Genomic DNA, 26,251 nt, shown 5'->3' on the forward strand with positions numbered 1-26,251 from the left:
TCTGTGCCCCGCTGTGTTATTTTCCCAACATATATTTGGATAGTTGAGGTCCCCCATCACCACCAAATCTTGGGCTTTGGATGATTTTGTTAGTTGTTTCTCCCCCCTTTCCTCTGATCCTGAGACTGAGAAAAAAGAAAAGATAAGATAAGATGGAGACAAGATAATTCTTGTTGCCCAAGTATGGTCAAGACAACAGTGATAAACAGCCCTTCTTCAATTCTCCAATGGAGCGCACAGGCTACTTCCAGTGTTACCAGGTTTATTATCTGAAAGGGGGAGGGGGAGCGGCAGAAGTTATCTTCTGACCCTCTACCACTTCACCTAACTTCATGGGCTACAGGACTCTAACATACCTTGAAAAATCTTGCCCTTCACAAGTGCATCAGCTATTGATTAACTTGAGAAAACAGTCAACCAGAAGGTGTTATGATATCTCAAGTGGACTAGATTTGTGAAGTGGATAGTCAAGAAACATATAGCTGTAACGTTGGCTCCAATATAATATATTTTTATTATTTACTTCAATTAAAGCTTTCATGTCTTTCCAAATCTTCTTTGAAAGTGCAGTTAGCAGCTATAGAGGCACACTAAGTGCTCATAGACAATAAATCTGTCTTCTGAGTTAAGAAACTTATGAAGGGACTTGTCAATGAAAGACTCTGTTCCTTCAAGGACCTCAGTTCAGGCTTAAAGCAGCTCATGAAGTCTGCATTTGAGCATATAGCAGATTGTTCACTATTCCACCTATCTATTAAAACTATGTTTATAATAGCCATGACATCAGTTAGGCAAATGAGTAATCTACATGCCCTCATGGTCAATTCACCATTCACTATCTTTCACAACAATAAGGTGATACTTCATTCAAATGCTACATTCCTTGCCAAGGTGGTATCTGACTTTGACGTTAATCAAATGATGAATCTGCAAGTTTTCTTTCCTAGACTTCACACTCACATAGGGGAGTCAGAACTACATACTTTAGATACTAAGAGAGCTCTAGCTTACTGTTTTAATAGGACCAAAGAATTTCACATCTCCCAATCTCTTTATGTTATGTACAGACAACCACAAAGTCATGCTGTCTCTTCACAATGTATAGAGAGAAGTTACAAGCTAACATCTATTCCTCCCCTTGTTGGGGTTAAGTCACACTCTACCAGAGCAATGGCTCCCTCCACAGAATGCTTTAGACATGTTCCAGTTCCTGAGATCTGTGAGATTGCTATTTAGAGCTCAAAATGTATAAATCTCTACTCCTTAGACTTAGTGTCTAGAGCTGACGCTCAGTTTGGTAGGACAATATTTCAACCCCTGTTCAGTTAGGACTCCAAGTCCCACCTTCCTTTGATGGGATACAGTTTGGCAAACTATCTCAGAAGTGGAAATATGCAGAGGCCACTTTGAAGAAGAAATGAATATAACTTACCTGTAAACAGAATTCTTTGCGATGACTCTGCATATTCACACTTCCTGCCCATTTTCTCCTCTTCCTCAGAAGCCTAATGGAATATTGAGTCTGAGTAATACAAATGACATCTTTCTCATAATTTTCTATAGTACTTCTAGAACTGCCGTTAACCCTAGTGGATATGTGTTAGTAGGTTATTGTTACATGCCTGGTTGCACTGTGAGGCACACTATAGCATATTAGAGTTGGTTATTGCTTTTGGAGTATGTCTGTTTGTTAACAGTAATTTAAAAAACAAAAAACAAAATTTGAGGTGGGTTTATGTAGTGTGTTGTTCCATTGCAGCTCCATCACAAACATCTGATGAAAGGGAAACTAGGCTCATGAAGGATAAAAGTGTCAGTGTAGACCTGCCAGTTTTCCCGTCTAGCTTCTTTGTCCACTTCTCTCCTCTTTTCTGAAGAAACTGAATTGGGACTCTTAGACAAGCTCCAATTACAAATCTCTAAACTAAACTTTAAAGCTGTACCATTGCTTCTGGAGCAGGTGTCTGGGCTGCAGAGGGAATCAGTGATTTCCCTTTCAAGCCCTTCTGTGGGACAGTGGGATTTCAAAGAGAAACTGCAACTTTCACTCAAAGCGCAGTGCCTGGGCTGCAGAAGCAGCTGAAAAGTTTTGAAGTTTAATTCAGAGATCTGAATTCATAAGAACAGAGGAGTTGCAGAAGGAAGCTGAAAATGTAAGCACGTCAATGAGGAGATACTACAAACTGTGGTTGCCACTGCATTTAACAAGGACAAACTCCTAAACCCTCCTAAACTCCTAAGTTAATTAGGATAATAAAGAGAAACAGAAAACCAGTCCTCCTTTTCCTTTATGATTTCTTTCTTAACATTTATAATAGGCAGTTGCCTGACACTTCCTATTATAACTTTACCATCTTTAACTGTTTGGGCTGAAATTTTACAGGCTGGGCATCTACATCAGGCCGACTTATTTTGCAACATTTTAGCATTTAGGGGAGAGAAAGGGAGGAGTTGTGTGCCTCTGTGTCAGGGATCTGCTTTTTGCCGGCCCTGTGACAATCCACCCAAATTTGTCATTATAAGACTTTGAAAAATTGCAGTCCACGCATACTCACTAGAGACTTGCTAGATCTTCTCGAAAGATTCCATCTGTACTGGAGAGACAAGGTGGGTAAGGTGATATTTTTTTTTATTGGACCAACTTCTGGCTACTACAGCTCTCCATCCATCTGTACTAGGCATGCTTCAGCCCAGGGCTGAGCAGGACTTTCCTTGCAATTAAGTTCCAGGCTGATGCAGTCTATCTTGAGGCCAGGTCCAGGCACTAGAATGGAGAGTCACCTGTACTCAATGCCCCCGCTCTACTGTGAGGGAGGAAGCTGCCTGAATAAAAAGCAGAGGGGATGTGCATGTGGGGGGGAGTAGATTAGGACAAGGAACCTTCGAAGAGTGAGAACTGGGACTGGATATGAGTTGTAGGACGGGGTCAGGAGAAGAGAAGGAAACGGACTAGTTGTTGGGGAGTGAGCATCTTTACAACTAGAAAAAGAATTATTTGAAGCACAGAAAAGTCACATCAAAATTGTCTGTATGTAGGATTTTCTTCAGTCTGTGTTAAAATTAATTTTAGCTGCCTAAATTTTAAGAAAATGTATTTCTGTTGAGTATCTCAATTATAAGATTTTTAAGTGGTTATGTATTACTTGATAAGACCATAATTATATTATATTACTGATAGCATCATAAATAGAAATGTAAGTTTTAGGCTATGTATGTTAAATAGGCATAGATGAAGACAGTCATGCTATTTTGAATAAACATTTTATATCAGGAGTATAGAATTTTCTGACATAATCCATTAAATAGTTAATCACTATTTAGCATAGCTTACAATATTTTATTTTTTTTAGGAGGCTTACCGGGAAGAGCAACTTATTAATAGATTAATGAGACAGTCCCAGCAGGAGCGGAGGATTGCTGTACAACTCATGCATGTTCGGCATGAAAAAGAAGTGCTATGGCAGAACAGAATTTTCAGAGAAAAACAGTATGAGGAAAGACGACTGAAAGAGTTCCAAGAAGCTCTTGACAGAGAGGCGGTAAAAGATTAATTATTCAATATATTGTGCGGAGCTTTGTCTACCTCCCATACATGAGCTCAGATTTTTAAAGGTATTCAGGCATTGCCCTGCCAATGTTGCAGGGCCTAAGTGACTTAGGAGCCTGTCTCATTTTCAAAAGTGACTTAAGCACTTGGGAGCCTAAGTCCAAATGAGATGTTATGCCAAATGTTATGGATACAGCAGGGCATGACACTCACACATTCACCCTTTCCAGCCCCGACCCCTCACTCTATCTCCCCCAGTCCCTCCAAAATAAACTTAATTTTCATTAAGAATCTCATGCATCCAGGAGTCTGTAGGTATTGATCAGGGATTCGCCAGAATTACACCTCCTGGCCACCAGGGCCCACTGTGCTATTGGGAGTGCTGATAGTCAGGCTGCTCTTCCTCCTTTCTGATTTTATGTGCAAAAATTTTGGAGGGTAGGGGTTCTAAAGCTCAAATAGCATCAGTATCTTTGTATTAATTCTTTGCAGATTAGGCCCTTGCTGTTTAAACTGTGTGCCATACTTTCTAAAATGTATTTAATGGCTGAAATCCTGGCCCAATTGACATCGAGAGGTGTTTTGGTATTGACTGTACTGGGACTGGGATTTCGTCCAGTGTCTGCATGACTGTTCTTCATGAATAGCAAATATACTCTCTCCATGTTTAAGGTTAAAATGGCTTTTTTTCAGAAATCACTGAAAAAAATATTTTACTTGTTATGGGGGAAGTAACATTTTGCTCCTTTACTTCAGTATATTAGTAACTATTTTGCAAAAAGCAGGGACTTACAGAGTCTTCAGAGGTTGTATTCAGACTTCTGCAGGTCTTAATTTTTTATTACCTGCTATATATCATTTGATTAATGAATCTGATAAAAATGTTTTCAATTCTTGACTCAAATTCAGCAAGTTCATTTTCTTTTTAAAGATTACTCTAAGCATTTTTAAACTTTTTGTATTGCTATGCCAGTTCAAGTTAATTAACAATCTAATTAAAAAGTTTGTTTTTGAAAAAAAAATCCTTAGGCTCTTGCAAAACAAGAAAAAATTGATTATGAGGAACATATTTGCAAAGAAAGAGACCTACATGAGAAAATTGCTGCTGAAAGAGCGGAGGCTCGATATAAAAAGCATTATTCCATGTGTTGGGAAGTGATTGACCAAATTATTGATCTATCAACCAAAACAGGAGAATATCGAATGTTGACAAACAAGTAAGTAAATTTCAGAAGTCAGAGAAAAGAAATGTATAAGAAACAGAATACAGGGAAAGGAAAATTAGTGAGATACATTATTTCATGAAATATATTCCCTTGTGAATGCCCTGCTTTACAGTTGTGGTTAATACTGAAAACAAGCATATAATTTAAAAGGTTATTATCGAATCATGAGTTCTGTTTCTCGTATTCAATGTACCGCAGCTAATGTTACTGTGGAAAAATTAAACCCAACTCCACAGTACTAATTACTTTCAACTGGAAATATTTTTCAATATTTTCACATGAAGTAATAATAATTAAATATTATATTTGTAGTATAACCTTTTGTGCTAAAGGATCACAATGTAATTTATATAGCTAGTAGGGCTGTTAATTAATCACAGTTAACTCAAGTGATTAACTCAAAACAAATTAACTTGATTGAAAAAATTAATCGTGATTAATCACTGTTTTAATCGTACTGTTAAACAATAATAGAATACCAATTGAAATTTATTCTAAATATTTTGGATGTTTTTCTATATTTTCAAATATTGATTTTAATTATAAAAATTGTACAAAGTGTACAGTGCTCACTTTATATTATTTTTATTACAAATATTTGCACTGTAAAATATAAACAGAAGAAATAGTATTTTTCTGTTCATCTCAGACATGTGCTGTAGTGCAATCTTCTTATTGTGAAAGTGCCACTTACAAATGTAGACTTTTATTTTTTTTGGTGACATAACATTTGCTATCGAGCAAAACCCATCCTCAGCATGGAAGAATGTCCTCTGGAATGGTGGTCAAGCACGAAGGGGCATACAAATGTTTGGCATATCTGGCACATAAACACCTGCAACGCCTGCTACAAAAGTGCCATGCTTACACCTGGTCTCATTTTTAGCTGACATTGTAAATAAAAGTGGGCAGCATTATCTCCCATAAATGTAAACAAACTTGTTTGTCTTAGCGATTGGCTGAACAAGAAGTAGGACTGAATGGACTTGTAGGCTCTAAAGTTTTACATTGTTTTGTTTTTGAGTGCAATTATGTAAAAAAAAATTCTACATTTTTAAATTGCACTTTCATGATAGAGAGTGAACTACAGCACTTGTATGAAGTGAATTGAAAAATACTATTTCTTTTTATCAGTGCAAGTATTTGTAATAAAAATAATATAAAGTGAGCACTATACACTTTGTATTCTGTGTTGTAACTGAAATCAATATATTTGAAAATGTAGAAAATATCCAAAAATATTTAAATAAATGGTATTCTGTTATTGTTAACAGTGCAATTAAAACTGCAATTAAACAGTGCAATTAAAATTAATCACAATCTTTTTTTTTTTAATAATTGGACAGCCCTAATGGAAGTAAGTTTGCAAAGCATTTTGAGATCCTTCAGGTTAAAAGGCTTTAGGTTCAATGTGTACTTTATAAATTACTTCCCTCACATCAGCAACAGAGCCACCTGTAGGGTGAAACAGCAACTATTTAAGAAGGCCAAGAAACCACAACTTAATGCTTTAAGACTGTAAGAAGTTTTCCTACCTGGTCTGGCATCAGATGTTGCCATGCCTTAGTTTCCCATCAGATTAGTGCTTCAATTTCCCCTTGCTTTCAGATAGCTGGGTGCTTCAGTGAAGTGGCAGTTTGGCCCTCTGACCAAGTCAAATATTCCTCCCTTTCTAAGACAAATAAAATATTTATTTTAAAGTTTTATTTATTTAAGTAAATATTTATTTTAATATTTAAAGTTCAAAACAAAAGATTTCTGCAAACAAACTGTCACCCATCCTTCGCTAAGTCCTTTCCCTTAATAGCTAGGATTCCACACTAGTTCTTTGCCACTCCCTGGTCCACAATTCTTCAGCCTTCTCTACTGGCTTCACTGATAGACTTTTCCTGCCACAGGCTAAACAAATCTTTCAGCCATACTCAGTGTAGTCCTCAGTAATCCTTCATCCTTACTGGGCTAAACAGCCCTTTCTCCAGGGTATAGTGTGGTCTTCCCCACTTAAAGGAGGAAAGTAAAGGAGAACTTCCCCTTATCCTCTCTGGAAGCTTTGGCCTGGGACTTCTAAATAAGAAAGAGCTTGTTTTCTCACTGAGTCTCCTGCCTTCTCTGTTATTTTCTTGTCAGACTTTTTTCTTCCCCTGCTTTCTCCTTGGTCCGGAAACCTTTAGCACTCCTTAGTCCATGGCTCATACTCTTTTCAGTCATACTCTTACTCCTCACCGGTTCCTTCTCCTGCCTGCCTTTAGGACTTCTCTTAGGCCCTCTCACTGGCTTCTGACCACAGCCCCTCTCCTTCTCCTGCTTCAGGTCCCTGACCTCTGGGAACACCATTGGCAATCTTGGTCTACAACTCAGTTTGGTCCACCTTGGAGCATCTCTCAGCAAGCTGCTACACCCTCCAGCCTTCTCTAACTATTGCGAAAACAAGCGATTGTATATAGTCCTGTTCCATTCCACAGTAGGCTTTGCTGTAACCTGCAGTCACACAATCCCTCTGATGAGTACAACCCACAGAGTGCTGATCTTAAAAGGCTTTAACTGGACGTAGGCCTGCTTTGAAAGGGACAACACATTTTGTGACAGTCTGAAATAATACTGCATGCATCTGAAACTGCAAGGGGAATATAATGCACATTTGAATTGTTCACGACAGCAGGTTTAATGTCCTAAGTCTTGCAAACGATACTAGGATGTGAGTAAGCAATTCAGAAAGTGGAACCTTTGTTCTCTGAAAGCCACAAAATCTAAGGGTCATCCCATCTTGGCTCAAAGCCTGTGTAAGTGAATAAGATTATGCGCTCAGTCATGTTAGGAGCTAGTTGGGCAGGGCTCACTTAACTAAGGGGATAGCAGCTTCCACAACATGTATAAACAATGTGCCTTTATTTGAAATCTGTAAGGCTACTGAATAAGGCTACCTTCACAAACCACCATTTTCATGACATGGTATCAAGAGCAGATACTGGTTTTGGGAAGGCAGTGTTTCAGTCATTGTTTACCTAATAGGGGTCCTCAACCCATCTCCCTGAAGAAATCACTGCTAGCTAGTCTTAATCCAGGATATGGTTAATAATGAGTTAACAAGCTACAACTTTAGGTGGTTGTTGATCTTTTTATACTGAAATTTTAAATTAAATATTCAGTTTTTAAGGGAAAGTAGGGGGAAAGCCCACAAACAACATGAACTGTCAAAGGTAATATGTTTTAAAATATTTTTGATCCTTTCTTCATTATCTAAGTGTGAAAGTGCTCTCCCCTTCTTTCGCCTCACCTTCTCATTTCCCTCTCTCGTCTCCTTTTGCTCCTTACAGGTCAGTACATCTCTTCTTGAGAGACATTGAAAAATAACTATACAGTGATTACACAGAGCCCTGCACTATGGCTTTTATCCAGTCAGAGTACATAGATTAACATACTGTATGATTAATAAGAAATAATCATACAGTTATTGTGCATATCAGCACTCTAGAAACTATGAGAATTCAGAGACTTGAATAATTGGTAGGACCAGGAGAGGACTGAATGTTTGTTTTTATAACTGTAGAGTATCCCTGTACTCAGGCTGAGGCCATTGCATTTCAGTATAATTGGAATTAATAGTCTTACACTGTGAAAATATGAATAATGTATAAGTTTTATAAGATGTCCTTTTTATGACTTTCATATTTTTCTCTCTACATCGAGAAGCAAAAAAGTCCTCTAAGAGGCACAGCACAGAACTCACAAGTCAGGCGTAGGGGGAGGCTGAAGTGGCTTAAATCTTTGTGCTCTCCCAATCCTAGGTTGCTCCAATGGCTGGATGGCCCACAGCATAATTTAGACAGCTGTGGGGGCTTGTTTACATCACAGCAGCCTCCCTGGGCTGCCCTAAGGACCACAGCTCTGCTTGGAATCTCCACAGTGTTATATACTGTGGGTGGCCCCACCCCTGACATGCCCCCTGCATCAGAGCTTGTGAGATGATCCTTGGAAAGCAGTCTTGCAGCTGTCTCCACAGTGCCTGTCCCAGGGGAATCCTCCCTGGTCAGATTTGGGGCTTTAAGGGCTCCCTTATGTTGTTCCAGCCTTTTTACACATCATAAAGAAGCTAGAGTGGTGGTGAAGATTTCACCCCAAGAATATAAATATAAAACTCCATTGCCTTTAAAGAATAACTGTTATGTTAAAAGATTAAGAGCAAAAGATTATGAAAGAAAAATGTGCAAATATAAATTATGGCCCAATAGATGTTTAATATGAATTGTATTTCAGCATTGCAATATTTAACATCACGTTCACATTTTGTGGGTGATTTCCTTGTCAATGTGCAGCCATGACTCCAATGTAAATTAGTATAAAACATATGTGAACTGAGTGGTGAATACACTATATAGGTACATATACAGATCAAGATTATATCAGCATCCTGACTGCCACGGGAGGTAAATTTTGTCAGTATTTCCATGCATTTCCTTGTGCAAGATGCAAACAGTATTATTTTCAGTGTTCAAAGGAATTATGTGCAAAGTATATTTATAGCATAACACTCAGTTATCTCAGATCTGTAGTTAAAAAGAAGAAAATTCAAATAGATGAAGTTGTGTTCCAAAATGATAATGCTGTCTGCTAGCAATTTTATAGTTGTGCCCTTTTATGGTCATATAATTAAATCACAGCTTTTTTTTTCTTTAATACAAAGTGCAAGATAATTATAAGGTAGTCATATGTATTTTGACAATAATATAACTCAGTTCAATTTGAGCACACCTGTTGAATACAGGCTAATTGTGCTACTGGTGTTGCTCAGCTTGTTGATTTGAGCAACCATGGAATTACTACATATGATGTGTTCAGGTTCTTTGTTTTATCTTTAATAATAAAAAACACTTGTTCCATATTTATATCTACTTTAATTTGTTATTTTCTAGAAATACCTTTCTTTTCTAATGGAAATATAATCAGGTTGAATTACTTATATTATCATAAACTAATATTAGCATGTAGCGTAGGTATTTCTGGACAGATCTTGCCACCCTCTGTTGTTGGTGCGTAAGACTCTGACTGCAGGAAAACTGCGGAAGGGATGGATTGGATGTGGAGTCCACATCTCTTGTGTAGCCTAGAGTACATCTCCACAGATCCTCCAATGAGTCCTTCCTCAGTGAGAATATAAGTTTTGGAGTAGGAGAGGGGCAGAGACAATAGATTTGCTAATACACAGTTTCACCAACCAAATACTGCACACCAGCACATATGTGGAGATACAGCGGCCCTTGTGTCTATGACAGCAGCTGCAGATGAGGTTGGGTACAACTATGTGGTCTTTAGGGTGGGTTCTGTCTTCATCCCAAATCCCACAGATGTTCTAGTGTAGAACCTGTTTACTTCTGCTGCATGTTTGGGGCAGAATTTGGTCCATAATTCTCAAAATAGCTGACTTGTTAGTTTGGTTTGACAACTAATTTGGTTTGTTTTTGTTTCTGCAGCCTAATTCCAATTAAACTGATGCGTGATTGGAAAGAACTTTTTTTTAACGGAAAACCAATATATGAACAAGCGTCGATTGAACCTTTGCCAACTGAGCCAACCCCAGAACAACTTGTAGAGTTGGATAAAATGAATTTGCTAGATGAGAAAGATTATGATGAATATAAGGTACCCCTAACTGACATGGCATAATGAAAGAAAATGCACCTTGTTTACTCATGATTGTTGACAATTTGTTGTGATGTTATAATACATTTGGGGTTTTTTTTTTTTTTGGACAGTTTATGATGATAGAATTAGATATAAATTTTCATGTAGTTACAGATGTTTTTACATTAACTCCATATTGGTCTGGGAGTAAATAATATTTTCTGTTGCTGGCATTTGAAAGCCTGTGCAACCCTGAAAATCTTAATCCTTGTTTGGCCTTGAGTGCAGTAACACATTTCATATTGTATATGAACAACTGATGTTACTATCAAGAATACATAACTACAACATGTGAAATCTCAGTGCAATTATTTTTAAGTAGAAATTAAAGTGTAGTTAATTGCACCACATTAGAAAATGTAACACAAAGTAGTCAGCAAAAAAACCCCAAGACTAAATAAAAACAGTGCCTGTGACAAGATCTGGTAGTCCTGTAAATACTATTTGCAACAAGTTGTGAATTAAACCTTTGTAGTGGAATTTTATCTTTGGTGATCCATTTATTTTAATAGGACAATATTTTAAAAAAGAAGTTTTGAAAGATGGCTGATATTGTTGTGACCATGCTGTAATAATCTAAGTGACAATTTTTCAGATCCTATAATCTGTTTCCTGCAGTTTTAGAACACAATGTAATTTAACAATTGAAAATTGAAGTAAGAATGTTGAACTGCTTTGGCCAAAGTACGCTACATAGTTATCCCCCCCCCCCCCCCAATTCAGTATTATTTATTCTCTTGTTTGAAAAAGAAGCTTTTATGCTTTGAATCTTTTCTGACAGTCTGTTTAGTATAATATAGCACAATCATTGTAAATAACTTGTATTTCTGTCTTTGTTGTTTGAGAAATGATTACCACACGATATGTGCTTTTTACCCACATCCTGAACCAATTGGTACATATTCTTTTGCAGTAAGTAGTCAACTTTTGTTAGGGGTTGGTGTGGTGTATGTCTGACAGCTCAGTTTATTTTGTTTTCAATCTTTGAGTATGTTCTCTGCCAACTGAAAGTTATTTACAAGATACCTGTTCATACAGCATTAACACGTATGATAAATTTTAAAACCTTCCTTAGAAGAGCAAAGACAAATATACTCTGTGGAGGGAGGAAGCTAGATGGTTGAGATTTAGTAATGGCATAATAAGTCTTTAGGCCATTTAGGCCAAAGTCTCGTTTACATTAAGGCCTCTGCACACCACTCTGGGAGAATGCAGGATGTTAAAACTGATGTAAATTAAATTTATGTACCCTTTAAGGGCTCCTTACCTTGCAAGTGGGATAAAGGGACCTTAGTGTAAAGGAAAATCAGGTCCTTTCACCTCTAGGTTTCCAGTCCTACTCCCCTCTTCCATTCCTTGTCAACAAACATTTGGTGTTCTCAATTCAGTTTCTAATTAACTTGCAATTAACTGGTAATAAGTAAATGGCAAATTAATGACCATAGCTTTAATATCTGTTTAAAGTGCCAGGCAAATTTATGGAATGTTTTATAAGTTTTGAATAATAAATGTTAATTTTAAAAAATATCTAAAGTAATTTTATAACTCTTAACAGGCCAGTCAACACAGCAGTCATGTACTGAATTAGGACAGACAGCAGTAGAACTTTGTTTTAAATACCTATTGAGCTTATGCAGAAAAAAGTCAATAATTAGGATAGTAATTTTTTAACTGTTTGCATTATTTTCAAGTGATGCAATGTACAATAACTCATTGGTTCAAAAAGAGCATAGTCACTATTCACTAGAATCCTTTAGCACGTCAAATTGGTTACAGACATTTGAACAGAGAGCAAACAGAAATAAAATCAATGTTGATGAAAGAAGAGCATGATCTATACAGCACAGCACAAGATTAAGAACCCAATTCACTGATTCTCTAATTACAACCTGTCTGCTATGTAAACACTGACTCTCTGGTCATGGCAAGTCACTTAACCCAAAATTTTCAAATGCGGCCCTTAATTTTCAACGTGGCCCAACTTCAGACACTTAGCATCAAAGCAGAAGTGGGTATTGAGGGAAGGATATGAAAGAGGTATATCTCACCGCCCTTTTTATCTTTCCCCTATCATCTTTGTGCTTTCATCTTCACTACCCCCTATGCTTGCACCAAACATCAATTCTCTTTTCATTCAAATCCTTCCTTAACATCCCTCATTCAAATACTACTTTTGCAGAGCCTATCAATGTTAATCCACCTCAGTTAGTGCTGCCAGAAGTATATAACATACCACAACCTATATTTGAAGGGGAAAAAATTCATAGTCATGAATTTTCACCATCATCTGATCTTCCAGTTTCTTATGCATCTGAACCATTCTGTTTGTCTAAGTTAGGGGAAAATAGTAAAGACCTTATTAATTTTTTAATGAGGTTTTAGGCAAAGCCCAATTAAAATTAACATCAGTTTGCATGAGTTAAGGACCTCAAAATTATAAGCTTTTTGATACAGGAACTATAGTTCTATGTACTGTACAGTGCTGAACACACTAATGGCACTTATTAAAAGTAAGAAAAATGCTGATCTGCTAAAATTATATACACGGGGAAATTGAATAGTAATGCACACAATTCAAATGAGCTTTGGAGTAACAATGGATAGGCAAAACAATATGAACAAATATTGCATAGTTAGAGAATATAGAGAAGTTGTCAGTCAGCAATGCATCAGCAAGGCCCTTTACAATATCTTGTTCAGTTCAGATTAACAAACATTTTTCTAGAACTGCAGTGACTGCATCAAATACAAATAAGTATATTAACAGCATATTTGAATTATATCCCAAACTCTTGTGCTATGGCAGCAACTTTTGATGTCAGAGATTGAGACAGTGAGGTTAAGAGAGTAAAAGTGAAGACAAGAACATAGGCAGGTATGTATTGCCTTACAAAATATTGTGACTCCAATATAAGAAGTATAGCTGATAAAACAGCAAAGTACGGCAAAGCACTGTGACACCTGACATAATTACTGCAGTGCATTCTACAATGGACTGCCCTTGAAGAATATGTGTAAGCTGTAGCAGTTGTAGATTGCAGCTGCTCGCTTGTTAAATAGAATCAGTCACAAGGAACACATTACACTAATTCTCCTAGATCAATGTTGATAAATGCAAAGTAATGCACATTGGAAAACATAATCCCAACTATACATCTAAAATGATGGGGTCTAAATTAGCTGTTACCACTCAAAAAAGAGATCTTGGATAGTTCTCTGAAAACATACCCTCAATGTGCCGCTGCAGTCTAAAAAAGCTAACAGAATGTTAGGAATCATTAGGAAAGGGTTAGATAATAAGACAGAAAATATCATATCCATGGTAGGCCCACATCTTGAATACTGTGTGCCCATGTAGTCGCCCCATCTCAAAAAAGATATATTGGAATTGGAAAAGGTACAGAAAAGGGCCAAAAAATGATTAGGGGCGTGGAATAGCTTCCATATGAGGAGAGATTAATGAGACTGGAACTTTTCATCTTGGAAAAGTGACGACTAAGCAGGGTTATGATAGAGGTCTATAATATCATGCCTGGTGTGCAGAAACGAAATAAGGAAATGCTGTTTACTCCTTATAACACAAGAACTAGGGGTCAGCAAATGAAATTAATAGGCAGCAGTTAAAACAAACAAAAGGAAGTATTTCTTCACACAACACACAGTCAACCAGTGGAACAATTTGCCAGAGGATGTTGTGAAGGCCAAGACCTATAACAGGGTTTAAAAAAGAACTAGATAAATTCATGGATGATAGATCTATAAATGGCTATTAGCCAGGATGGGCAGGGATGGTGGCCCTAGCCTCTGTTTGCCAGAAGCTGGAAATGTGCAACGGGATGGATTGCTGATTGCCTGTTCTGTTCATTTCCTCTGGGGCACCTAGCATTGGCCACTGTTGGAAGACAGGATACTGGGTCTGATCCAGTATGGCCATTCTTATGTCCTTAAAAATTTAGATCTACATGGAATTTCAGTTAACTTCCAGGTGCAATTCAAGGTACTGACTTTGATCTGTATATCCCTATATGACTTGGGTCCTGGCTGTCTGAAAGACGGTGGGCATGTCTGCACTACAGATTTAAGTCGACCTATGTTAGGTTGACTTACAGCCAGCGCGGTGGCTGATGTCCACATTAGTCTCCTTCTGTCGGTGGTTTGCGTCCTCACTAGGAGTACTTCCACTGACTTGGGGGCAGTGTGGGTGGCTGAGAGCCAGGACTCTCAGTTCCACACAGCTCCCTGCCGGGAACCCAACTGCCCCCCCAACTCTCAAATCCCCACTCACAGTTGGGAGTGGGGGCAGCTGCCTGGGCTTCTTGGGTCCCTGAGCGGGGAGCCTCTGGGCAGCAACCCGGCAGGGAGCGGGGTGGGTGCAGCCCAGCTGGGAGCGGAGAGCTGGGGGCTGGGCTCTCCCTGCCTTGCTTTCTTGACAAGACAGCCAACAGCCGATGTAAGTAACGCAATACCTAGACAGACACTGTGTCTCCTTAACTACACTGACAGCCCTATGCCTCTCGTGGAGGTGGAGTTATTATGTTGGTGTAGTAGGACACTTACATCGGTGGGTGTAGTGTGTACTCTGACATAATTAGGTCGATGTAAGCTGCCTTACGTTGACCTAACTGTAATGTAGACCAGGCTGCCTGTCCCCTGTGAACCATCATGACCATTTAGGTCAGCAGAGACACACAAGCTAATAGTCCTTAGATTTAAAGGCCAGAAAACTGGTGACTGAGTGATCTTAATGGAGAGTTCATGCAGTATGGAATTCACTTTTCCCCCTTGTCTGATGAGGTGTGTCTACACTGCAGCTGGGAGCATGCTTCCCAGCCCAGGTAGACAGACATGTGCTAGCTCTGCTCAATCTAGTGTGCTAAAAAATAGCTGTATGGATGTTTTGGTGGCATAGGCTAGCCACGTGAACTCGGACCCAGGGAGTCAGGCAGGCTGGTACTTAGGTGGCTAGCCTGTGCTGCCACCCGTGCTACAATGTCCATGCTGCTATTTTTAGCACATGAGCTCAAGAGGAGCTAACGTGTCTGTCTACCTGGGCTGAGAGGCATTCTCCAGCTGCACTGTCAATATTCCCTTAGAGCTCAAGTAAGTTGATCCTGTCTCCTCTCATACATTTTTACCTGCCCTGAGATATGTTAGAGGGCACATTTTATAGCTCAAAATAAGTTTTGCTGTTTAAAAAATAGGCAACATTTTAATTTACACTAATAATATAGTTATATGTAATCACATGTAGTTACAGTTTCCATGGGATGCTCCATGTGAAAATAAGTAAGCACAAATCAAGTTTATATTTGAAGAGTGTGAAACATCTATTTGTTAACAGACATAGGAAAAATAGCTTTATATTTTACCCGTAGTGTGATTGAATACATATTGTGTCTTTCAGTAGTGCTCAGAGGGAGAACTGGATTACATAAAAGATTGGTAATGAAGTGTTTAACTTTTAGATTACAAGCGTGGATCTAGCCCAGGTTGTTGGAAGCCAAAACTTGTCCTCTTGAAGCTGTTTAATGGCCTGTTTTATCAATAAGTCTTTTTAGAGAGCTAGAATTATCCAACCCTAATAAAATGTTCCTTTTTTCTTTGGTTAGTATCAACTTCATCTGGGTCAACACTAGGAGTGCTTTGCTGGTATAGCTATACTAATATACTGTAACAACAAAGTGCTCCTAGTTTGGACACAGCTCATACCAGCAAAACTACGCTTTTGCCAGTATTGATTATTCCAGCCCTCTCTCCTCTCACAAGCAGCAAGAATGCAGTTTTGCCCGTGTAACTGCATCTATGCTAGGCACTTCTGCCAGCACAGCTATGTCGGTCAGAGATTATACCTCATCACTCCCTTGATTGATGTAGCTGTGCCAGCAAAAGTTTGAAGTATAGACCTGGCCCACATTTCTCATGGTTATTATCCTCCCTTAAAACATTATGTAATTTAGTTTTTTAACTAATTGCCTATGAAATAAATCAAATAATTTACAATGTGTTACTGAAAGTTTTAGCTAGATGTTGTTTTTTGGTAATAGGGAAGCAGTGTTGTCTAATGTTTAAAGTAGGGGGCTGAAGTCAGGACTCCTGAGTTCTGCTCCTAATGCTGCCATTGACTTGTTTATTGCATTAGTCAAATTATTTAATTTCTCTGTAAAACAGATAAAAATGGGTTTACTGGTCTGTAAAATGCGTAAAATAATACATGCCTATCTCAAATAGGTTTTAATGAGTTTTAATTAATAATGTTTGTAAAGCCCCGTGATATCTTTGGATGAAATACAGCATTCTAGCAGTGCAAAATATTTATTTGTGTATTTATCTTTTAAAAGATGAAATACAAGGCATAGTCACAAATTATTCTCTGATTTGTTTTTGATACAGAGTATGGTAGGGGAGTGGTGCCCACCTGAAGAGCACAGTGGAAGCAAACCTCCACCTAATAATAATATATTGGGTCATGTGGTTCATAGATTGATGGACATTGTCTACCCTCCAATGCCTGAACCCCCACCACCTGTATTTCCTCCGTTTCCTATCCAGGGATGTGTTTTAGGAAAGCTTTTTAGTGGAAAAAGCACCTGTGTAAAGTTCTTGGAAGAAGGTAGAAGGTTTTTTTTCTGTAGACTTTTTTTATTTTTTGTTTGTTTGTTTATACTTTTTTAAGCCCCAGTCCTACAATGAGCTCTTTGTGGTTAGATTCCTGCACCTGTGCAGAGCTCGTTGCAAGATAGGTGCCTCAGATGCATCAGAACTTGCAAGGTCTGGCTCCATGTAATTTATTCTCCACCTTCCAAAGTAAAATGAAAAGTTCCTGAATGTAAAAGTGTATTGTTAATTCATTGTTCCTCATAAATTTACTGCTTCAGAATTTAAGTAAAGAACTGTAAGAAATGTTTTCACAGAACTTCTCTGTAGATGGTTATAAAATGGCCAACAGACTAATTGCAGTTATCAATGTACATTGTACAGGCTGCAGTGTAGTGTCGGTGGGAACAAACTCCAATAAAAACCCAAACCAAAAGAAGTGTGCATTGCATTTAATAAAGCTGCCTTGTCAGAATTAATTTAATTGCATTTAATAATCTCTTTATATTCTTTCCAAAATGGAAACCTATCACAATAACGTTTCTGTCTATTAGCTTGCAACATTCAGGTATTGTCTATTGATACTCTGGTCCAGGACAGCATCAAAGCTTTCCATGAGAGTGAAATGAAAAGTGAAAGCAGCTTGATTCCACGAGAAGCAGAGGGTTCTGGGAAACAAAATGAAGTAAGTGCAAGTTTCATTTCAGATTTAACTGTTATAAGGAACAGCGGAGCAGGTTAGGGGGAAAGTATATTAGTCATGTTCCTTCCTCTTCTTTGAGATGAGTCAGGTATAGAAGACTTGCACAGGCAACCTTAATTCTGACATTTCCTAACTTTTGAGGGGTTGGCTTTGACACCTTAATAGTGTTCTTTTGGCATTCTTTTTATCATCACCAGACGCCTTGTCCCAATCTACTCCCTTTATTTCCCGATGTCCAGCTTTATCCCCTCTATATTCAAAGCAGACTCCTTCCTGCTCCCTTTCTGCCTGGGTACCAGCAGGGGGGGTCATAAAGAGCACAGGAGACACAGCCTCCTTGCTGTCAGTTCCAGGCCCCAGCCCTATTACCCTGACCCAGAGCAGCAGTTACAGGGAAAGTACCTCGGTAGCCTTGTAGCATGCTCCGTTGTTCTGTGGGGATGGCACATGCACAGTCTGGTCAGCACTGGGATTGTGAGAGGCTCAAGCATGCTCAGAGAGGAGGGAGTATTCTGAAGTTTTAATTGTTAAGCTCTAGCAAGTCTCTACTGAGCACACGTGAACAGGTAATTTTTCAAAGGCTTATAATTTGGCTAATTTTAGGTGGATTGTCACGGGGATGGAAAAAGGTCCATCCCACTCACAAAGGTCACCTCTCTTCTAGATTTCAAGTCCCTGCTCCAAAGCATGAGGATGCCAGACCATTTCAAAGAAAAGGTCACCATAATTTTTTTAAATGGGCGACACAACGTATTTTTCCTTAGCCTCAGTCTTGGAAACATCTGAACCCTTTTGTCTGAAATTTTCCCAAATACACCAAGCATAGAAAATTTCAGCCCAAATAGTTAAAGTTTGGAAAAGTTATAAGAAACTGAAAAAAGGCTGATAATAAGGAGTGTTGGGCAACCTTAATAATAGGTGGTGATACCAGTCCTGCCTATAAGAAAGTCTTGTTAGTCCACATGGTGTGGAGCTGCCTAGTAATAATCCCACATTAGGATGCTCTGTTAAGTAGGAGGAACCATACACCGAATATAGGCATGGAAAGGAGTACAGACCCGATCATCCTTTATTATATTAATGCACTAAAATCTTGAGTCACTGAAGAAAGAGATTATTTTTGAGAACTGCAGTGACAGAAAAATAACTTAACCTCATACTGGAAGAGTAAATCACCCCCAGCTATAGAACTGTAGATTAATGTGTTATTGTCATGCAAGAGTGCTCCCTTTGGATATGAGAAAATGCCAGAATACTCGCTTTGTGCAGTGTGACAAAATGATGATTTCAACCTCAACTGCAAACCATTCTTAGATTTATATAGGACCTGATCCTGCTTCCATTGAAGTCAATGGCAAAATGCCCATTGACTTGAGTGGTGCAGGACCAGGACCATAGTGAATAGAGTGATCATTGCCTTCTAGCCTGCTCTGTTTACCTGAATTTGAGTAGCGTCATGAGTAAATAACAACCCTCTCTTTCCTGTCACTCCATCCCCAACTTTTCATTTGCTTTTAAGTTACCATCAATATCAAAATACTACTTACACTCATCATTCCAGGATGACATTAGTAACTTTTTCTTACTCTTACTATAGATTATTCTGCTGTTATGCACCTGACAATCAGTTTATATATGTTTAAATAACTGAATATTCAATAAAATACTTTTAAAACATCCAAAAACTATCCTTGCTTAATGTTATGAAAACTAAGAAATGTGGTTTGTGATTGTTTAATTTATAAAAGGTCCTGAAGAAGCCGCCTTCAGCTTTAGCATCTCAGGTTTCTGAAATAGTGCCAAAGAGCGCATCACTTGATGGAACCAAAGGTAAAAATGTGTAGAGTTAATTAATTTTTTAAAATAATTTTGATGGCTGGATTTGAATGGCAAAAAAGAGGATATCTCCATCCCCTGCTGATTTTTTGCTTATATGTGCTCGCAGGTGTTTGTTAGTGCCCACTACAGCTCATGCTTTGCAAAAGTTCCCATTATAACCCGTGTTTCCACATACTCATAGTTTTCCAAAATGTTCACCTCTGAGGTTGAAACTTTTTCAGCCTCCTTGTATTAGGATATGGTGGTTGAAAATAGTCTTTTCCCTTGGGCAGAAAATTTTAACCTCCCTTTTTTGAATATGACTCCGGCAAAAACTGTTTGAAGTTTGAAACCTGAAGTTTGTCATGGACATAGTCCCCAAACCTGTGAACACATACCTAACTTCAGATACATGTGTAATCTCATGGAAATCAATTAGACTATTTGTGTGCGTAAACTCAAGCACATGCAGAAGTGTTTACAGGACTAAGCCATATTCCTCACTGATTATTTGTGGTATCACATAGTGTGAGGAGGAGAAAAAAAAACAAAATAGTAGTTATTTTATATTTGGAGAGTGACAACAATATGTTGGGTGCTTTATAGAGAGGTATGAAGACAAGAATCCTGCCCTGAAAAGCTTACAGTCCTGAAAACTTTCTCCTGTGTGTAGTCCTTACTAATGCAAGTTGCCCTATTGAAGTCAGTTCTCAGGAGTAAAGTCTATTCATGTGAGTAAGAATTTGATGGATTGTCTCTTAAAAATAAATAGACTGAAAAGGAGAAGTTATAGTAAAATAATTATGGATAACAAGCTCCTGGGGATAGTTTCTGTGCCTCCCCCTGTGTTTTGACCAGTGCAGAGAACGCTGACAGTACTCACTAAATAAAAATATTATGTAATATTATGTATCCATAAGAATAATAATACATGTTAATGTAATAAAAGTAATATTTGCTGATGTTTTGTTATTGCTAGGTAATGGTCTTGGCAGAAAAGAATCTTCTCATCAAGAAATGAAGTCAAGCGAGAGTAAGGATGAAGTATCCAAAGTATGTAAACTGACTTTGACTTCCACCATGTACAGATATATGAAATGTCTGTATATTAAACAAAACCGGTTAATAGTGCACTTTTCTCTTATTATTTTTAATTTATGGACCATGCCACAGGCTCATATTTCTATATAAAATATGAAAAGTGATAACTTTACTCAAAGTAACTACACAAATTTGGATTTGTTTTCTGTGTTGGCTTTGTCCTCTGTATCATCAGAATTATCCACAAATACCTCTTCATCGCATATTTCCCATGCTTTTAAATCTGCTTATTACTATATCCAGAACATTCCCAGAATTTGTTACTATATTGGTCCTACCAATATTAAAATGTTTATTTCTTAGGCTAGATTATGTTAGCCTTATACTAAGTAGTACCTTACTCAACAAGCAGGATGTGGGAATATCCTGAAGACCTACAAAGAGCATGACTCTGGTGACACCAACCAGATTAAATGTTGCTATAAAAACCTCAGTCTTGATTATAATCTTACACTAGTGTAAATCAGGACGGGCTCCATTGGAGTTAGTAGAGTTACATCAGTGTGAAACCAGAGTGAGATCCAAATCTAGTAGAGTTACATCAGTGTAAAACCAGAGTGAGATCCAAATCAGGCCTCTTAACTTTGAATTTCCTGATTTTTTTAAATGCTTCATTTTTCAACCCTAACATTGCCTAACATTAATTTTTGCATGTAATGACCAAGATCCTAGGCCAGTTTACACCTGCTGAGGATCTTGCCTTTATTAGTAATTGAATAAGTGTTTTAAGTGTGCAGTGCTCTGAACTTCCTGAACATGATATTAGTACTACATATCCTTTTAACTGCTCTTTTTCACAGTTATCTGTTCGTGCCTGTCTTGGTGCAGCATCAGAGAAATTGTTGAAGAAAGGAACAAATATTCCTGATGAATTGCTAGTTGACATCATGGTGGAGGCTATTAAGTATGAAATGGTGTAGTTTGCTTTCAAACATAATTATATGCTAAATAATTATATGTTTCTTAGGGGTAGGTACTGCCATTCTTGCTCATGGTGAATAATACCTGATTCCGCGAGTAGTGCCACTGAAATAGATGGAGCTACTCATTGAATAGTTTTCACCTCCTCTGAACTAATAGGCAAGTTGATCAAGGCATGCACCTCCCTCTAGAAATCTGTTATTTACTACTGTAGTTCCACATGTTGGCAGAGAACAGAAAATTGTCATCTTTTCTCATGGTATAAAGATCAGTCCCACAGTGTTTGTTCCAGAAAATTGCAGTCCTTTTATTTTGTTTGGTTTTAGTCCTGTTTTCTGTGGTTTTCTGTTTGGAAAATCTTTTGATTTCTAGTGTTAATTTTAATGACATACACTGTTATTTTATAGAATTGTCATGATATTTTGTTTTACCTAATTTCGAATTACAGAATTATGGAAAAACTCTTTTTATTGTAAATGTTAATATTAAGTTAAAGTAGTTTCTCTACATGTTTATAGTTCCTTGTTTATGTTTAGACGAACACCACAGAAGAAGGGATGGGTCATGGATGGATTTCCAATGACAATAAACCAGGCAAAACTACTTGAAAAAGCACTTACAGGAAGTGATCCAGACAAAGCAGAAACAAAGGATGAGAAGTCTAAAAAGCCCTCCCTAGTTACAGACCCAGCAGCCCCAAAAGATCCACCTTTATCCCCACCTGCATTTGATTTTGCTCTGTTATTAGACATTTCAGACACCGCAGTGCTGGAACGCATGGCTGGCATGAAGGGTGAGTTATACTTCACTGCATATATTTAAAAAGCTTAGTGACACCCATATCATGATAAAATGGGAAATACAAAGTAGTTATGACACCAAGAGAGCTAAAGTCATTAATGCACTGCTTGGTTGCCATATCTTTACAACACCAAGGATCAGATTGGTTATGTGCGAGGAGTTTGTGGGCTGAATTGTAAAATCACATATAAACTTACATAATTTTTATCACAAATACCAGAAACTCTTAAAAATTTACTTGTATCTTCCCTGATGATGATGATGGATAGGAATTGTGTGTTGTTTAGATTCATCATCAGATTTGTTCTCTATGTGCAGTTATAAAAAGAGGGAAGCTATTGGCTGTATTTTAATATTTTTCAGGCTCCTTTTGGGCCTCTGACTTCAGATTGTATATTCCTGCTATAGTGTATAGCTAAATATATATGACATACTAATCACACACTAGTTACAGAAGTTATCTCAAGATTTACCAGAATGTCTCACAATAACTTATACTCATTGGAGCAAAAAATCATTACTGACAAATTTCTCTAAATCTCACTAGATCTCATGGATAATATGCATCATTAGTGCAGGTACTTTCAAACTATTGTAGATTTTTTCCCCTAATTTTCGAGATCTGCCTGCAGCCAAAAAATGCTGTGTTTGTTTATTTGTTTAAATCTGCATTATGTTGGCACCAGCTGATGTGCAATATCCCACATAATTTAATGAAGTGTCAAGTAGAAAAAATATAGGATACAGCAAGTGTAGAAATATGACTAGTTAATTGTGCATGTGCAGACAATATCATTCTCTGAGGGCTGCATATTGCAATGATTGAAAACTAGGAGAGATGCAAAAGGGAGAAGAGGGAAGGTGCACACCCGAGCAAGTGGCACCACTACTCCCCACACTGATCACTGCCTTCAGTATGTATGTTCATTTACTCCTGTGAGGATGCAGGAATAATTGTTTTTGACAAAATAGCCAAAGCACATTGTATTATAGAGTAGAGTCAAAGATAAGGTGGGCAACAAATGGCCACCCCCACACTCCACTCAGACCACATCTTCTTTGTCACCTTACACATGATGGCTATGGAGGGACATATTATCTTGAAGAGAACCTATGTTGTCCAAATTCAAAGGAGAATGCCCCTTAAACGTCCAAAGAATGACATAGGGCTTGTCTTTACTGCCATAGTTACCTGAAGTTAGTATACTTGAGTTACTCCGCTCAGGCTACCCTATCTCTGAGTGAGATGGCCACACTGGGAAAGCACAGTGATCTGATTAGCAGCACTGAGTGATTGGATTAGCAGTAGATGAGTTGCTGTTACATGAGCTGCTGCATCCCTACTGTGTTACTAGCTCAAACACCAACATCACTCGAGTTTCAACCTATACCCTTTGACCAACTAGCTCAAGCCAGCTAGCTCGAGCTTAAAGCACCATTTAACTCTAGCTAGAGATTTTTATGTGTGAACAGAAGGTGGGTTAAAGGTAAAACTTGAGTTACAACTAGAGCTAACAATGCAGTGATGACAAGGCCTTAGAATTTTAGATTTGCAATTCTCAATAATTTAAAGGGATTGTGCTGCTAAAGCACTTTGAAAATTTGACAGTAAATGCCATAGTCCCAGGAACCTAATGAGAATGTATTCCTAATAAAGTACTGTATTACCATCTCCTTTGTGTAGAATGTATGGAGCCAGTTTTAAAAATGAAGGAGTGAAGTAGCCAGTCGATGTTTTCATTTTGATAAACTTTTTAACAGGAACACAGAACAAGTCTATGTAGTAACTTCTTTCAATAGTCTCTGGTATTTTCTACTCAACAGATAAATCAGGGTCATCACAGATTCAGCTGGAAGACAGTGATCAAGCTTCAGATCTTGAACTCAAAGAAAGAGAGAAGATCGACTTAGTCAGGGACCAGATACAACATAGGTTTGTTATATTTAGTACAGTAAGGCTCTACTTCAGCAGAGTACTGAAGCATGTCATTAACTTTAAGCACAGAGTAGTCAGAGTATACTTGACTTCTAATGACACCGTTCATGTACTTAAAGTTAAGGATGTCCTTAAGAAATTGCTGAAGTGGGGCCCAAGTAGGTGTCCTCATTTATTGGTATAGTATAAATGATTCCCAAAGATAATAATTCATATACTCTACTTTTCAAAGTCTTGAAAAGATTATTTTTCAAATTAATATCAAAACAGCTATTTACATATTTATATTATGTGATACATAAATGCATGTTGTGTCTAAATTTGGCCTAGGGTATTAGATTTCCAAAATTGGGCTTTCTTTTATCTTTCTCTTTTATTTTTATATACAAAAATAGTACTATACTTTTAAATATTTAATTTTGTATAACAAGCAAATTTAAAGGGACAACAACCTGCATTTTTAAATTTGTAATTAGTTTATATTAATATATTAATAATTAGTGATTTTAATGATGATGTAACAGAAGATTAGTTTAACCTGTGACCTTATCTACACTGGGAGTTCTGCATCCAGAATATCTTCACGATTGGCATTAGATTTAGATTAGACACTATGCTATTAAATGTGTTTGTTGGGTTGGGAATAATATTTTATTTTTCACCATTTGTTTTAACATTTTGATTTTAAAATTATACACTGATATGATTTCACAGAATTGCGGGCTTTCTAGACAACTGGCCAAAACTGGAGAAATGGTTTTCAGTGCAGCAAAATATTCTAGTGAAAGTTAATGGTGAGACAGAGAAGAACCTTCTGTGTAAAAGGATAAAGGAAATCTTATTGGAGGAAATTGCTAAAAAAGAGAATAGAAGTAAGTTTTTGAATTTATTTTTTTCATATGAAAACTTTAATATTAAAATATATGGTTGGGTCTTTATAATTCAGAAGGGAGCTTAAAAAAATCTCACTGCCACTGAAAGGTATAATATTTTTGCAGGTTTGTGGAAAAGTGACACATTTTTCATTCTCACTGCAAATTTTTTTATATAGACAAAAACATTTTCTAACTATATATTTTATTGACAAAGACCCGTATTATACTGTGGAGGCAAACAGATTTCCCCCATTAGGTGAAATTTTATTATTTTGCCCATGAAAAGCTATATTCACTTGCAGAAATGGCAAACTTTTCTTTGGATCAAACTCACAAAAATACCAAAGTTGGAATTTTGGTGGTAGTTCAGCTGTTGTGTGTGTATTAATGTATATATGTATTGTGTAAGCCTGGGCCAAATTCTGTTCCCAGACGCACTAGTATAAATTTGGAATAACTTAATTGATGTTGATCTAGTTTTACACTGGTATAACTGAGAGAAAAAATTGTCAAGTTATGTTTAATTTTAAAAGGCATATTTTCAGCAAGTCTCTATAAATATACGGCTTGTGCAAAGGCAAATGGATGCACCCATTTTAAACGTAGCTTTCTTTTAATGCTAATCCATTTAAATACATAAAACAAAAGTAAAAACATATTTGTTGTTCACACAGATATTTTATAAGATATAATAGTGAATAATCTTCAAGATTTATTGGTTCAAAATTAATAATATGTTTAGAGTACCTCTTTTATCAGATTATATGTGTTTTATTGAAATTGTGTTGAAGGAAAAGAACTGGAAAAAAAAGAAGCTGAGAAAAAGCAAGAAGTTCCTACCCCTTTGCCACAAGCTGAGACACTAACAGTTCCAGCAGATAAAAATAAGGAAACTGAATCTCCTTCTCAAGATCAGGAGCCTATGCCTGCAAAATCCAAATCACTCAAAGGTTTGTCAGCCATAGCAAACTTATTTATAGAGCTCGCTCTTAGCTGTTTGGAACAGATCCTGGGAAATAATAAATATTTTCAGTGTATTTCAAAAAAGAT

General features: G+C 37.4%; 1 protein-coding gene across 1 annotated transcript in view; it reads left to right on the forward strand.

The window, feature by feature from the left end:
* Positions 1–26,251, forward strand: part of SPEF2 (sperm flagellar 2) — a 101,601-nt gene that overhangs the window by 25,568 nt on the left and 49,782 nt on the right. The window contains exons 8-19 of the mRNA XM_026649252.1: positions 3,351–3,539; positions 4,577–4,764; positions 10,242–10,410; positions 16,843–17,062; positions 17,601–17,731; positions 19,498–19,579; positions 20,547–20,620; positions 21,469–21,572; positions 22,126–22,382; positions 24,215–24,323; positions 25,041–25,198; positions 25,993–26,151. Coding sequence (XP_026505037.1) covers positions 3,351–3,539; positions 4,577–4,764; positions 10,242–10,410; positions 16,843–17,062; positions 17,601–17,731; positions 19,498–19,579; positions 20,547–20,620; positions 21,469–21,572; positions 22,126–22,382; positions 24,215–24,323; positions 25,041–25,198; positions 25,993–26,151 — 1,840 coding nt within the window. The remainder of the gene's footprint in view (positions 1–3,350; positions 3,540–4,576; positions 4,765–10,241; positions 10,411–16,842; positions 17,063–17,600; positions 17,732–19,497; positions 19,580–20,546; positions 20,621–21,468; positions 21,573–22,125; positions 22,383–24,214; positions 24,324–25,040; positions 25,199–25,992; positions 26,152–26,251) is intronic.

The sequence above is a fragment of the Terrapene carolina genome, unplaced genomic scaffold, assembly GCF_002925995.2.
Source record: "Terrapene carolina triunguis isolate 2854851 unplaced genomic scaffold, T_m_triunguis-2.0 Scaffold69, whole genome shotgun sequence".
Classification (NCBI taxonomy): Eukaryota; Metazoa; Chordata; order Testudines; family Emydidae; genus Terrapene; species Terrapene triunguis.